This window comes from Mercurialis annua, linkage group LG1-X (genome assembly GCF_937616625.2).
Source record: "Mercurialis annua linkage group LG1-X, ddMerAnnu1.2, whole genome shotgun sequence".
NCBI lineage: Eukaryota > Viridiplantae > Streptophyta > Magnoliopsida > Malpighiales > Euphorbiaceae > Mercurialis > Mercurialis annua.
Genome location: NC_065570.1, coordinates 62,180,078 through 62,194,348, shown reverse-complemented (window position 1 = coordinate 62,194,348; position 14,271 = coordinate 62,180,078). Strand labels below are relative to the sequence as shown.

At 33.0% G+C, this 14,271-nt stretch overlaps 1 protein-coding gene across 2 annotated transcripts; it reads right to left on the bottom strand.

Annotated features, from left to right (window-relative positions):
* Positions 1 to 433: 433 nt before the first annotated feature.
* On the bottom strand, positions 434 to 9,921 carry LOC126682777 (protein transport protein SEC23 D). 2 transcript variants are annotated; one of them, XM_050378538.2, is made up of 14 exons: positions 9,511 to 9,919; positions 9,345 to 9,410; positions 9,029 to 9,082; positions 8,748 to 8,920; positions 7,562 to 7,748; positions 7,236 to 7,381; positions 7,002 to 7,156; positions 6,792 to 6,873; positions 6,602 to 6,717; positions 4,838 to 4,936; positions 4,515 to 4,638; positions 1,953 to 2,230; positions 1,248 to 1,462; positions 434 to 1,106 (listed from the first exon to the last, which is right to left on the bottom strand). In XM_050378538.2, exons 1-14 carry the CDS (start codon positions 9,836 to 9,838, stop codon positions 895 to 897), a joined length of 2,235 nt encoding a protein of 744 aa, XP_050234495.1. In that variant the 5' UTR covers positions 9,839 to 9,919; the 3' UTR covers positions 434 to 894. The 2 variants fall into 2 exon arrangements, with proteins under 2 accessions (XP_050234495.1, XP_055960272.1); XM_056104297.1 differs by lacking the exon at positions 6,602 to 6,717 and having other exon boundaries at positions 4,842 to 4,936; positions 9,511 to 9,921.
* Between the last annotated feature and the right edge of the window lie 4,350 nt (positions 9,922 to 14,271).

Below are 14,271 nucleotides of genomic sequence, written 5' to 3'. Positions count from 1 at the left end.
GAACTCTTTTTCATGTTAAAAAATTTAAAATAAATGACTTATTGGAAAATTTTTAAATAAAAAAAAAAATCAATTTAGTTACCAAGGGTGGAATTGAAGTCTAAAGATGTGAATTTGGATGCAATAGACGAAATTACTAAAAGACGCCCTTACTTATTTAGAGGATTGTATAACTTAATGTTTGAGTCTTTTCCTTACATTTACAAGTGTCTGTTTACCTTTTTGATTAATGGCATTGTATGACAGTTATATTATAGAGTTAATGGTAGTTTAACTTTAAATTTAAAGATTCAAACTTGCGGCAGTAAAATTAAAAAATGTAGTGATTTGGAGATGAATGTGGAAGAGTGCAGCAGTACAAAAATTAGCTGCGCAAATCCCATACTAAATAACCACTAATTGATCAAAACCAATTCATAACTAGAAGCAACCATTTGATAAACAAGAGCGACATAGAAATAATTATTGAACTCTCAAATAAAAGATACACTTGCACAATTGTGAACAACATTACATCCCCCATCACACAATTCTTGAGCAATTCAATCAGGTTTGAAAATGAAAATTAGGAGGAAACAATTTGATTCACTGAACTAGGACTCTGAAACTAACTTTATCAACGTTGTAATCAAAGGCACAATTGTGCGACCTTGTATATTAAAAAAAATTAACTATCTTCCTACATCTAATCTGCCTGTGTATAATCTGGGGAGAGACTTTCCAACCGACTCATGTACACTGATTTAATAACCACTAGATTCCAATGCTACAAAATTTCAAATTTCATTTGGCCAAACGCAGTAATGCTTTGTCGGTATGGATATGAATACATTAAGAATTCGTTACCCAGTTTAAGCGCTTTCAATGACTGATTTTGGTTAGGTTTCTAGTAGCTCATTTCATGTATTCCATAACACTTTGGGTGATCTCTTCAAGGAAAGAAACAAATCCCATCACACTAGTGAAGCCACTTCCATCAACATCTTGTTCCTCAATGAGGTAACTCTCAAAGGCAGAGGCATCGTCATGTCCTCCCCGAATAAAAATCAGTTTCGGAGTGATGCTTCGGTCTTGCTTCAATTTGTTAATTGTATTTCTCAGTAAACCTGCCAAGTGGACATCTGTCTTAGGAACAAGGCTATGCACGTTCTTTTTGAAAAGAAATCTTTGATAGGAACAGGGCAATGCACATTCTTTTTGAAAAGAAATCTTTGATAAAAGCAGCGTCAAATAAGAAAAGTACTTACAATCCTGCGGTGGAGGGAAAGGAAGGGTGGGATCTGCTGTAGAAGAGTAGAACACAATCAGCATTGTGAAGGCATCAAGGAAAAATATTGGACTACCACTAGTAATTAGAGCAGCACGACTCAGAGAGTGACGAGGATATGCTTGTTTATCTGGCGTAGAATATGACATTAATACTGGATATATAGCCCGATGAAGGGAGCTTGGTTCCAGCGCACTGCACCACAAATTTTAGAAAATTTGTTTCTGCTGTTAATTTTCTTTAAGAAAAAACAAAATAAATGAAGTACGAACAACATATAATGGCCTAAACTTCCAACATATATATGAAAGTAATCAAAGAACACTAAGAGCATAGATTAACTTTAAACATTATCTGCAAAATGTGTAAACTTGGTAAAAGCATAGACTAGAATTAAGTGTTGTAATTTGCTAAAAGCAGAAGTTTTAGCAATGCCAATATCTTGACAGCACAAAGATTTAACCCCTTCATTTCTTTTATTTTTTTCTTTTAACAAGGTAAAAGGTAGATTTATTCAGAAAACTAGCTGATGCTTAGTGGTAATCATCAAATTAGTCATCAGTCTCAATTTTTTTAATCATTACCATTTTCAGATCCAAAATTGAAAATTTATTCCCTCCTTAGCTCTCAGTAAGGACACTGACTGTCTCGATATCATATGTAAACAAGTAACTATCATATATACCTGAAAAGACATTGCAGGAAAATCCGGTAGTCAGGATGAACACCTTCTTCATGAAAGCGGAGAAGAGGATTTCTAAGCAAAGCAAAAACTAAGCGTGGTAGGGGCTGCAACTGTGGGCACTGTGAGAATGCAACATCAATCTGACCAGTTACTGAACTTCCATTCTTAAACTGAACAACGTTATAGGTGTCATTATACTGGGCGGTGAGGATAACAAGCCAATCGTGAAGCAACATCCTGCCCTCTCGAACCCCTTCCTCTAAAGAGGCTAATATAACCTACAAAGTGAATGAAATGTGTTATGATAATAAAATTATTGTTGGAGCCATGGTATCATAGCCTCCGAGATTGAAAGGTTTAGAATTTGATCCTTGGCAACCACCATTTGGTTAATTGAAATATTTGAGCACAAGAAGAGGTGGGCAGGGGTAGTTGTTTGTTCATGCTTCGAGTATAATGGGCATTTGCATGCAGGGATGTGTTAAGGTAATAAAACTATTATTGGAGCCCCACCCAACAGCTTGAGCTATTGGGTAGTTGATTATATGACAAAAATGCATAGCCAAACATACAATTGGATCTGATATTGTCTACAAATTATTAAAATTAAGCCATACTTGTAGTTTCCTTATCATCATGATATTCAACAACACAGCTAGCAACTCTTTTCAGAAGCATTACACATTAAATACTAAAATCTTAAATTGTTGAAAAAGATTTTCTACATAAATCTATCAATCATTCTGCTGCTGCTTCTTTTTTTAGTGTAGTAAGAACTTAGAAGAAATCATGTTTTGGACAATTCAACCTTGTAAAAATAAGCTAATTTGTACTGTTGTAGTTAATAATTCCCGTAGCTATGTACATTAACGCTAATAAAATTACGAACTTTGGGCACCTGAACAAGAATCAGCAATTCAACCAAAATTATTAATACCCTGTGAGTTTGAAAAGAAGGAACAGGAGCATTTACATTCACATCAGTTGGTTCCTATGGCACAATGACACGGGTATGGGAACGGATAGGGGTATGGACACGACAAACAGCATTTCTTTTTAAAAATGAAACACGGAATATTAACTATATATTAAAATAAATTTAGTGTAAGTAAAATAAAAAGATTAAAAAAATAAATTCATTAATTGAACTGCAATAATACTCCCTCCATTCCTAAATGTATATCTTTCTAGAGTTCTAAAAATATTCCATAATGTATGAGTTTTTGAGTTTTAAAATTTATTTTTACCAAAAATAACCTTGTTATTCTTACACTTGGTGTTCTTAAGCACATGAAGGAGAGATATATGTTTTTCATATTTGTAGAGAGTGAACCAATCTTTACTTGACAAGTGTATGAAGAACATGTTTTTGCCTTATGATAAAAGGAGAAGTTGTCCTTTTTTTCTTTTTTCTTTTTTTGCAAATGACATGTGTATTAAATAGGGATAGTTTAGGAAGTTTTATATGTATTAATTGCATTCTTAATATTTGTGTCTTGCTCCAAAACGTATAACCCTTCCGGGGTATCCCCCGGTATGTCCTCTCCTTTCAACAGTAATAAGTGTGGGATACTTATTTGCCGTGTCCCATATGTGTCCTCCCATGCATACGACACCTCCGAGAAATGTCAGTACTTCATTGATTGGCTCTCATATACCAAACGCTGGTAAGAGCTTATTATACAAGTAGAATGCAGTAACCTGTTTCTAACTTTACAAGGAGGGATGAAGTTTGGTCAACATTAGACAGTGTAAGGAGGAAAGCTATGTCCTGAAACATCTACAAATTCAGTAGATGTTCCTTTGTATATGTTAGAGATAATGCTATTGTTCGAACCTGTCCCATCAATTTAAGTTATTGGGTGAATTGGTTATTTGATATGGTATCACAACCTCTTTGGTTGAAAGGTATAGAATTTGATCTTTACCAATCCAGATTTGATTCATTAGATGCATGAGGCAAGGTGGGTCTTTGTTTATTCAACCTTCAAGCCAAATGGGTATTTACGTGTTGGGTGCGTTAGAGATAATAGACAGCTTAAACTTTTAGGTGAATTGGTTATTTGACGTGGTACCAGAGCCTCTATGATTGAAAGGTCTAGAGTTCAACCATGTCAAATACTCAATTCACCTAAAACCTCAAGCTATTGGGTGAGACTCCAACTATAGTATTATCTAAACACACCTCACAAGTAAATGTCCACTGGACTTGAAGCGTGAACAAACAAACATACAGACCCATCTCATCTTGTGCTCAAATATTTTTTCAATTGATTACATGAGGTTTGCCAAGGATCAAACTCTAGACCTTTTGACCATAGAGGTTCTGATACCATGTCAAATAGCCATTTCACCTGAAAGCTCCAGATATAGGGTGAGGCTTCAATATAGTATCATCTCAACAGTATGATGTATTCAATTTGCAATGATAAAAAATTCTGATTTATTACCAGCTAGGTTTTGGCTCTCACGCCCAATATCAGCCTGAATCACTACTATAAATCCATACATTCCTGTTTTCATTATAAACACATTATAATTTAACAAGAGAGGAGACGGCACCTTGTGAACAAGTACTGATAGAACAGCTTCAGGATCAACATTGTCGTAGATTTCATGAATATTGCGAGCAGCTCCATATTGCACAGTTCGGATCCTTAATCGCCGCTTAAGGGAATGCTTGCCTCTATGAGTAAACATAAATCAGAAACATACTATACCAGATACAATGAGGCATTATTATGGCAGTGACATTGTTTGGTTATACAAGAAAAGTAACTGCTCTTGCCAACAAAAAATCTGATGTATAATATGACTAATTTGTATGTCATTCATGATCATTGATATCAAATATTAGTCAACCTATTGTATCAATAAAGTCATACCTACTTGCAGAAACCAATTCTGAGCTCGCAAGCTCTTCGGGGGGCACGACAACTGTATACTGAAATGCAATCTGTAGTACAGGATGTTCCGATGCATATCTGTAAAAGAATGCAAACATAACCTTTGCTGTTATCATTTGTAACTTATGTTCAAAAGAAGCTCAAACATCCTTGAGGAATACGGAGAGGGACTACCAAAGTTCTAACTTCTAAGCATTTACTACCGCGATGTGAATACAAAAATACAGAGAGGGAGACATCATACGAATACAAAAATGCTTAGGACTACCAAAGTCAAGGAAGCTAAACTATTGTTGTACAGAAAGGTTGAGAGGATGATACAATATTGGGGTAATTTTCAGAGACTTTTCTTCTCTCTCCTATCAAAATTATTTTATTTCAATTCGCAGAGTCCCTGTGAATTATAATTGGAATCATGCAAAAGATCCTTTTGGTCAACTCTACACCAACTCTGTTACACAGAGTTAATGTGGTTACTGATGTATGATAAAATAACAATTTTTTTTTTTTAAAAATACATCAGAGCAATGCAGCTGACATGCCCACTAAATTTCCCCTCTCTATATCTCTAGCCAAAGAATAAAAACTCTATCAGAATCCATCTCTCTTGTCACACCAGCCATTATCACTGCTATTGCCGTTGTCATAACCTCACAACTATAACCCATATTCTCTTCTTCCGTCGCCTGTCATTCCATCCGAACCCAAATCAAAACACAACCTTCTCAGTTTTACTCCTCCCTCTCTTAACAATAACAACAGCCTCTGTTTCTTTATAAATTGGCCTCTTTATCTTCTAACCCAAGATCTACTCACTTCCTCTTCACCTTCACCTCCAAACAAACGCTAATCACCAAATCCTCCACCACCATCAGACCTAAGTGCCTCATTGTTTCCCAGAAAAATCACCTCTAATCCACAAACCACCTCACACTATCACTGATATAGCCAAATCCACCTCCAGCAGAGTTGAAGATCCAAAAGAAGAAGTAGAAAAAGAACAACTCAAAAAAGAAGATAATGAGTCCAATTCACCTTTTCCAGATGCGAATCCATTTAACATCAACAATTTCTCAGTCATGGCTTTTCAGTCAGATGTAAATCATTCGGCAATAACTAGTCCGATGCACAATGGATGTAATTTTTTTTCTTATTATCTATCTCCTTTTCGGCCATGGCAGCAACTTATTTTTGATGTAAATATAAGCATTATGTTCCATTGTGGTCTGAATTTTCTTTAGAAATCATAGTTAATGGTTTTCATAACTTCTAGAGACAAAATCGAAGGGAGAAACATAGGAGCAATTTTTAGGTCTCTTACGTGCTATGGATGATCAAAACATCCTTTAAGTTAATTACAACCAAGTCAAACTTGTTGGATTTGATTTTTGAATTTTTCTTTTATGGTTATGGTGGTGATGATAGTTGGTAGGGTGGACCGTGAAAGAAGAAAGCTGTGAAAGAAATGAGTAAGGGAAGAAGGGTATGTAGGAGTGGTTTAGTATGGTTTTTTTGAAAAAAGAAAAATGGTAAAATTCATGGGTAGCTTTATCACCAGTTTCTTACAATGAAAAGCATGCAAAAACAGTAATATTATATCAACAGTTTCACATGCATCACCCAATTTTATCCGAAGTAAAATGGAATTATTTCAAATGATCCAGAGAACTTTTTCTCAAATATTCAATCACATGTAGCTAAATAAGGGTTCTAGCATCTTTGATATCACATGTTTAAAATTACCTGGAAAATCCATCTGTATTTGCAAAATCAAAGTCATATGCATATGTTGCAAAGGAATCACAACAAATAATGTGTTGAACATTTTCATACTGTGGATCTGGGAAGAAATGACCATACTGCAATAAATAGATTATGAATGCCAAATTTTGGAAAAAAATATTGAAATCTTAAAAAAATGACCAGAGCTTACAGAATGACCAGGCTTAAATTCAGAAGAGGTCCTCATACGAAGTATACAACCAAAAGCATATGGTCGACTTAACATCCGATAGCTGCATAAGGACAATCCGACAATGCATGTGATTATTTATGGACAAAATACCCGGTGCTAAATCTCAAGCTTAATTTGAAATCCTGAATTGTAGTGACATTAATAAGAAGCTATTTATTATATACTCACATGTCCTGAGGAAGTGTCGAGTCATCAGTGTTTGAATATAGGAATAATGACCCTCCACTATCAATACTAAGAAACTTAAGGGATGCTAAATCTGTATACTCATTTGTAACAGCAAATATATCCACACAAACACCTGCTTGAACAGCGACAGCAGCCTGTAAAATACAAGTTAATTCACACAATTCCAGAAACCTAGAGATCATTATCAATAAATTATTATAGGAATAAGAATACCAGATCTTTGTAAAACGGTGTCTGCTCTGGAAGTAAAGCCCTGTCTGCATCCTCACCTTTACTAGCATACTGTTCACCATACCTCCTTGTGTCTAGCTGCCCAGCTCCATAATCAGGAGGACCGGATATAAAGGCAAAGACTCTAGCTGCCCATTTTTTATTTTTACAAAACCAGGCAGCAATATTTGTCACATTTTATAACAAAAAAAAAAGTAGATGAAATGGACGAAAAAAGAAAAAACTATTAAGCGGGCCATTAGTTACTTTAGTTTTATTTTCTGCGACTAGGCAATAAAATGCAATACGAAAATTTATGTATCACAAACCTAGAGCAAATGTGTTTCCATACTCTGATCCAAGGTACTTAAATAGGGCTTCCATTGCTACACCAAATCCTCGCCCACCCATCAGAACCCCGTCAATACTTTGACCTGCACCTGTGGTTCTTTCCCATGAAGTTGTTGGTCTTAGCGTATCAAGTGCAGCAGTGATATGGTCCTTATAAGTGTCCACCTACAACAGAAGCGATTTACACTATTTTAATTAGGATAGCACAAAAGTTCATTCCGTCTATTTTGCACTAATACTGTTAGACAGCGTTGACGCGGCATCTAATGTGTTAAACAAAACTAGCATGGAAGCCATATGTGCCCACATGACACACAACACACCCACAACAAGAGTGCAGTGTCACAGCTGTTAACTGTCAAGCATCACCATTGTTAGAAAGAAAAACTACTACAAACTTTAAGGTGGTTGATGATGGACGGTTGATGCATTTTGACACGGCTGGCGACGGTTTTTATACATCTGAATCACGATGTCAAGCGAAAAGCACCTTCATTGCATCAGGGGGGGAAATGGCAGCGGCATCAGTGGCCATATCATTTTGAGTGGAAGAGATTGTACACTCAAAGTAAATAAGCAACAGCAATGGACTGAAGAAAGGGTGGAAAATATTCTTTTGAAATAAAAAGGGCAGAATATTTATCGGTGAAAGGAAACAGAGAGGTACGACAGCAATGGTTCACCATAGTGATGAGTTTAGATTTTTATAAATTTACTTTTTTTCTTTTTTGTCTATTAAGATTTAGGTGATGAGTTGGAGGGACAGTCAACCGTGTGGCACCGACTTTTTTAGAAGTTATAGTAAGTCAGTTGCCACATCAGTAATTTGTAAAAGTTAGTGTGAAATTGACAGAATATTTTTTGTGTGTTATTCCAAAGACAAACTAGGGGTTTTATAGATTGAAATTAAAAAACTTTGATTGAAGAGAGAATCAACATTAGAGACTGTGGATAAAGCTAGTCCAATGATGCTAATACTATACTAACACAAATACTTGAATTTTAAGAACTGAATAGGATTTGACAGCCATTGAACAACTTAATGACAACAAAAGTAAAAGAACACATACCAAGTTAGCTATGTGTTCGAGCAGACATCCATTATTGACACTTACCCGTAGCAACATAATAAATGTATTAGAAGAAAAAAAGTGGCTGACATACAGGGGCCAAGAATTGTAATAAAGGCATGATATCTTCAAGCTCAATTGGTAGAGTGCCCTCTGCATCAGGAGGAATAAAGACATTCTTTACAACTGGAATAGGCCCTTGAATATCATACAATCCAATTTTGTGACTGAAGGTTGCAAGCCCGAACAAAGCACCAGGAGGTAAAGCTGCAAAACATCAACTTAATAAAGATGATATGGAAGGTCAAGGTACCACAGAAAATGACTAATGAATCATTCTGATGTAAAAAAATTAAGCGAAAGAGAAATTTCAACCTTCCAATGCCGCTTGCAGTGCACTTTTTGTAAGCTCCAAAAATTCTTCTGAAGCTGCAGACAAGTCCTTAGAAATTTAATTTGATAGTAACATCTTAGTCTATATGAAAGCATAAACAACTGCAACTATATTTAAACAAGAAAAGCATGTATCACTTCCAGATATAAAATTCTTGTTTTACTAGCTCAAATAAAAAAATGAAAAACTTCAATTCTCCAAAACCAGTCACCATAAGATAATTTGAATTGAGAATAATTTCCTAATTATCATAAATAATAAGAAAATTATTTGATGAAGACAAATAGAATATCTTACATGACAAATCAACGGCGGAGACATAAACAGGACGTGCTTGCATAATTTCTTCATCTGAACCTTCAACTGCATAAACACAACCACGAAAAAAAAAAATCCAGTCAAACTTTTACTAATACGAAAGAAATTAAAATGCTAACCCCTAAATATTTTAGAAAGGGCTTACCAGACAACTCGAGATCAATAAAAGAAGACATCATTTCAGCACAAGATTGAGGATGAGAGTAACGAGCAATGGCACGAGATGAGAGTCCATTTAGGGTTCCACAGAGAGCGCATGACCACGCCCACTGATCTAGCTCGCAATACGTATTGAAATAAGCGAAGCAATTTTCACATCGCGGTAATAAATGACCTTCAGATCCGTATACTGGTGGCTGTCCATTTTCATCCTTTGAGGCGAATGGAGTTACTGTTACTCCCCATGGCAGCCCTGACGTTTCCTGTGCGTCTCTATCGAGTGGAAATCGGGACACTGTGGCTCGAATCGCCATGCTTGTTTTTTCTATTTCTTTCCTTTTGGTTTCTCGAGAAACAAACAAAGACTGCAGCGAAGGGAGTGTCAAAACTATCAGCTGGAAGAGCGCTTGAGGATCTACGTGGGGAGAACCAGTAAAAGCATGCCACGATGGATAATTAACGTCCACGTTGCTTTTAATTGTACTTTCCTTGAAAATTAGTCGATTTTTTTTTATTTTTTAATAATTTATTCTCTTTTTTATAGATTTTTCTGATTTTTCTTTATTTTTTTATCGTATTTTTTAGTGTAACTATGGTGTATTATATTTATTGTGTTTTTTAGTGTATTATGGTGTTTTTATAGTGTAACAATAGAAAAAAATATAATATATTTATGGTATTTTTGTAGCGTTTTTATGGTGTCTACCATAAAAAAACTGCAAATGCACTATAAATATACCAAAAAAACGGCAGAAATATCAAAAAAAACATAGATATACCGAAAAACACCAGAAATACACTATAAATACACCAAAAATACACTATAACGTAAATACATTATAAAATCACTACAAATACACCATAAATCAATTCGTTCTTTACAAAATCAGTAGCAGTAAAATAAATAAATAAATTTATGAATAATAGAAAGACAAAATAATTACTATATGAATAGTGGAACAATTTTATAAATAAAAAAATAATAAATCTACAATAATTTATTTATAAAATATTTAAATCATCGCACGAAAACCTAAAAAATTATAAAAAAAAAAACTAAAAACGGTGTCGAGAAATCTATAGCGCAAACAAAAGAACCGCAAGGAGGAGACGAACGGAAAAACGCGAACGGAAGAGACGAATGAAAAAACAAACAGAAGAGACAAAAACCCATCGGAAGTGCGAACGGGAAAGCGAACGGAAGAGACGAACAGAAAAGTAACCGAAAGAGATACGAAAAATCAAACGGAAAATAAGAAGAAAATAAGAGAGGAAAGAGAAAACAAAGAGTGTGGTTATGTATAAAATAATAACATAAAATGAGACAAAATTTCTATATATAGTATGTATTTTTATAAATATATTTGTTACTAGTGCAAAGTGGAAATTATGAAAGATGGACAAATTTATTGTAAGTATGTTTGAAAATGAGATATTTTAAAAATAATCTCATTATTTATCGAAATTATGTTACGTTTTAAAATAAACTTAATAAAATTAATATTATAGTTTATTAAAATATATTAAATCTAGTACTATCTTATTGAAAACTTAATTTTAACATAAGATTATGCAATACCTAAATAGATAAAGAGTATATATCTCATGTAAGAATTGTGCCAAACTATCTTTATAATAAACTAATAAGCATTAATTTGCTGTACACAATCTTTGGTTATTGCTTTTTTTATCGTTAAATATTTTAATATAACAAATGCTTTATTAATTTATTACATGAATGGGATGACACAACCGTTACGTTGTATAGTTATTCATAAATAAATTACATGATCAGTAGTTATTCTTCCCATAAACACTTTTTCTCCTAAGTGATAAAAAAGAGTCATCTGTTTATTTTGTTAGATTAAAAATTATTTAAAACACCTTCTAAATTGATATTTTTTTTAAATCTACTTTACTGATATTATGATGGATTTCAACTTTTTCGTTAAGAGGTAAGTTTTTAAATGATAGTAAATTTTAACACGGGTGATTTCTACCATTCATAAATTTTTGTGATATTCTTTTTCTTCTCAAACTCAAGTTATGGCGTTTGGTAAAATTTATGGAGTATGCAAAATTTATGAAGTTTGTGCATTCAAAATCACTCGATATAAACAATGTTTTATAAATTGTCAAGTATTACATTGTAATATAGTATTACCTCCATTCCGGATAAACGGATAAAATTATTATTTTTGGTGTTCTAAAATGTAAATAAATTTACTATTTTAATTTAAATAGTTAACTTGAAATATTGTATTAATCTTTTATTAATTTCAATTATTTATATATATTTTTTAACATTATTAATCATATTATCCCGTATAAATATCAATACTAACTTGATTTTCAAGATATTTTATTACTTTTTTCAAATATACAATTAATGATGTTTAAATACTTATATATTTAAATTAAGAATAGATAGAGTTTGCCTTATCAACAGAGTTAGATCTGCAAAAGAGAGTATATCGCTTGTCGGACGATGACTGTCCGATTAGCATTCTGATGTTTAAGTTAATATTAAGTTTAAGTGGATATTGTATTGCATGTATTGCTGCGTATGCAAGTCCTTTATATAGTGAGTATGGTGAATACATTTTAGAGTTAGAATAGGAAAGAGATTCTTATTCGGCATTGTACTAATCTAAATAGGAAAATGATTCATATTCAGAAAAGGTCATGTTTAGAAATGTTTTATTAAATAGGATTAGTCTTGCGGATAGGAATATGTTTCCAAGTATGAAAGTGTTTCTACGAGATCTGAGTCTTTTATAATCTTTATGGCATTTGAATTACTCACCTAATAAGGTTTACGCGCTTTAGACATTATTTACTGAGATCTACCGAATCTTGTCGAACTCGATCATCTTGGGGATTTCGGGCTAATTCTCTTGGATTATCTCTAATCATGGCGAGTCCTCCATGATTCGGACACAACCAGTTTGGGCGAGTCTTTAGATTTGCTATGCCGAACGGATTCTATGCGACTCGATCCATTATATTACTTTGGAGTTCGGTTTCCATCAAGAACAAAATAAGAAGTTAATTAAAATATTTTTTTTATTTTTTGTACAAACTAAACTCTCCATATTTATATGGGACACTAATTGTATTAATTAATGATAACAAAAAAATTATTATCGTCGTATGAAGACAAATAAAATTTAATTTGTATAAAAACTAAAAATAATAGTTAAATTGATTATTTTTAATTAATTTTTTTTATTATATTCTTTACTTAAAACTTCATAGTATCAATGACTATAATTCAAACGATACATATTATACAACATTCTGGTGAGATCAAATGAAAATTCCCCTTCCTCAAATGATTAATAATTATTTTTAGTATTTAAAATCATTTAAAGTATATTTTAAAGGGAAAAACTAAGAAAAGTTAGACAAATTAAATTTTATATTATCTTTTGATATAAAAAAGATCCCATATTTTTAGAAAAAACTCAAAAAACAAAAAACAAATAAATACTTAGTCCCCAACACTTGTTAAACTAATAAAGATAAAAAAGGTAAAGTTGATTCCTAAATTTATAAATGGACTAAATATCTTAGTTCAATTTATTTATTTTAAACATAAAAAACTAAATATTTAGCTAAAAATGTTTATAAAGCAGCCGCATATTTCATTTCTCAAATTTTTACATGCATCATGCTATCAAAGCTAATTGATAGAGTCTGTTTTCTGATCCGGTAGAATTCTTCAGACGACGCGCTTTGTCCAAGTCTCCGGGTTTCTGGCTCATCCTGGGAATTCAGATGCTTCTTTCTTTGATCTTCGGTCAAGACAAATCTCATGGATTCGACTGCCGATATTGTTTGGTTCTTGTCCTTTGGACGAGAGCTGATATTCTCTTGGAGGGTGGATCTCCTGCGACTAGACTCTACTATAGTTATGATAGGATTCAGTATCCATCATTAGTCATCCCGCAAGTGAGTTAAAGTCTTGATATTTATGCCTTGTTAAATTTTAGCTTTATTTGGGACGAGCCGATTCATATTTTGGCGTGCCGTTTTGTTTGCTTGTCAGGATTCCCATATTTTCTCTTTTTTGTCATATGTCGACCATCCGCCATTAGCCTTTTCAAATTCGAGACAAGTGTCTCGATTTTGACATGTGTCAATCATACGCTGAAAAACTTAGAGTTTCGTCCCTTCGGTTCCCTCACCAAACGTGAGAATATATGTCAAAGAGTATGGAAGATTAACGATACATCATATATACATCATCAATGCATTGTAGATAAATCACAAATACATCATTGATACACCATTGCTATTGTAGATACATATTCTTTTTTATTATTGTTTAACAAAATGAATTTCATAGATACACCATTGATTATAATGTCTAAAATCAGTCTCCAGTTAAGAATATTATTTTCAACAAAATAAAATTTAAAAGATAAATACATTGTAAATACATCGTCGATATATCATAATACTTCGCCGGTCTATCGTAATACACCACTGGTATATCATAAATAGAAAAAAATCAATAATAAAATTTCAATTAGTAGCAACTTCCAATAATAAAAAAATCAATTAGCGACAACTTTTAATAGTTACTCAATGACTAAAAAAGCCTTTATAATTCCAAATGTCATAAAAGAATCGACTAATTAACAATCAAAACTTTTTGCACCAACTAAATCATAACAAAATTAAACGAATATACCCATTTTGCTTTTTAAAATCTAAACTTAAAAAAAAACCATATGTGTTT

Bases quoted from the DNA above. Each gene is read 5' to 3' on its own strand.
- LOC126682777 (XM_050378538.2), bottom strand. From the start codon at position 9,838: ATGGCGATTCGAGCCACAGTGTCCCGATTTCCACTCGATAGAGACGCA. The intron at 7,382-7,561 runs GTTTGTGATACA...AAAAATGGGCAG, and splicing joins TGGAAACACATTTGCTCTAG to CTAGAGTCTTTGCCTTTATA. The intron at 4,937-6,601 runs GTAATTTTAAAC...ATTCTTTTACAG, and splicing joins AATACAGATGGATTTTCCAG to ATATGCATCGGAACATCCTG.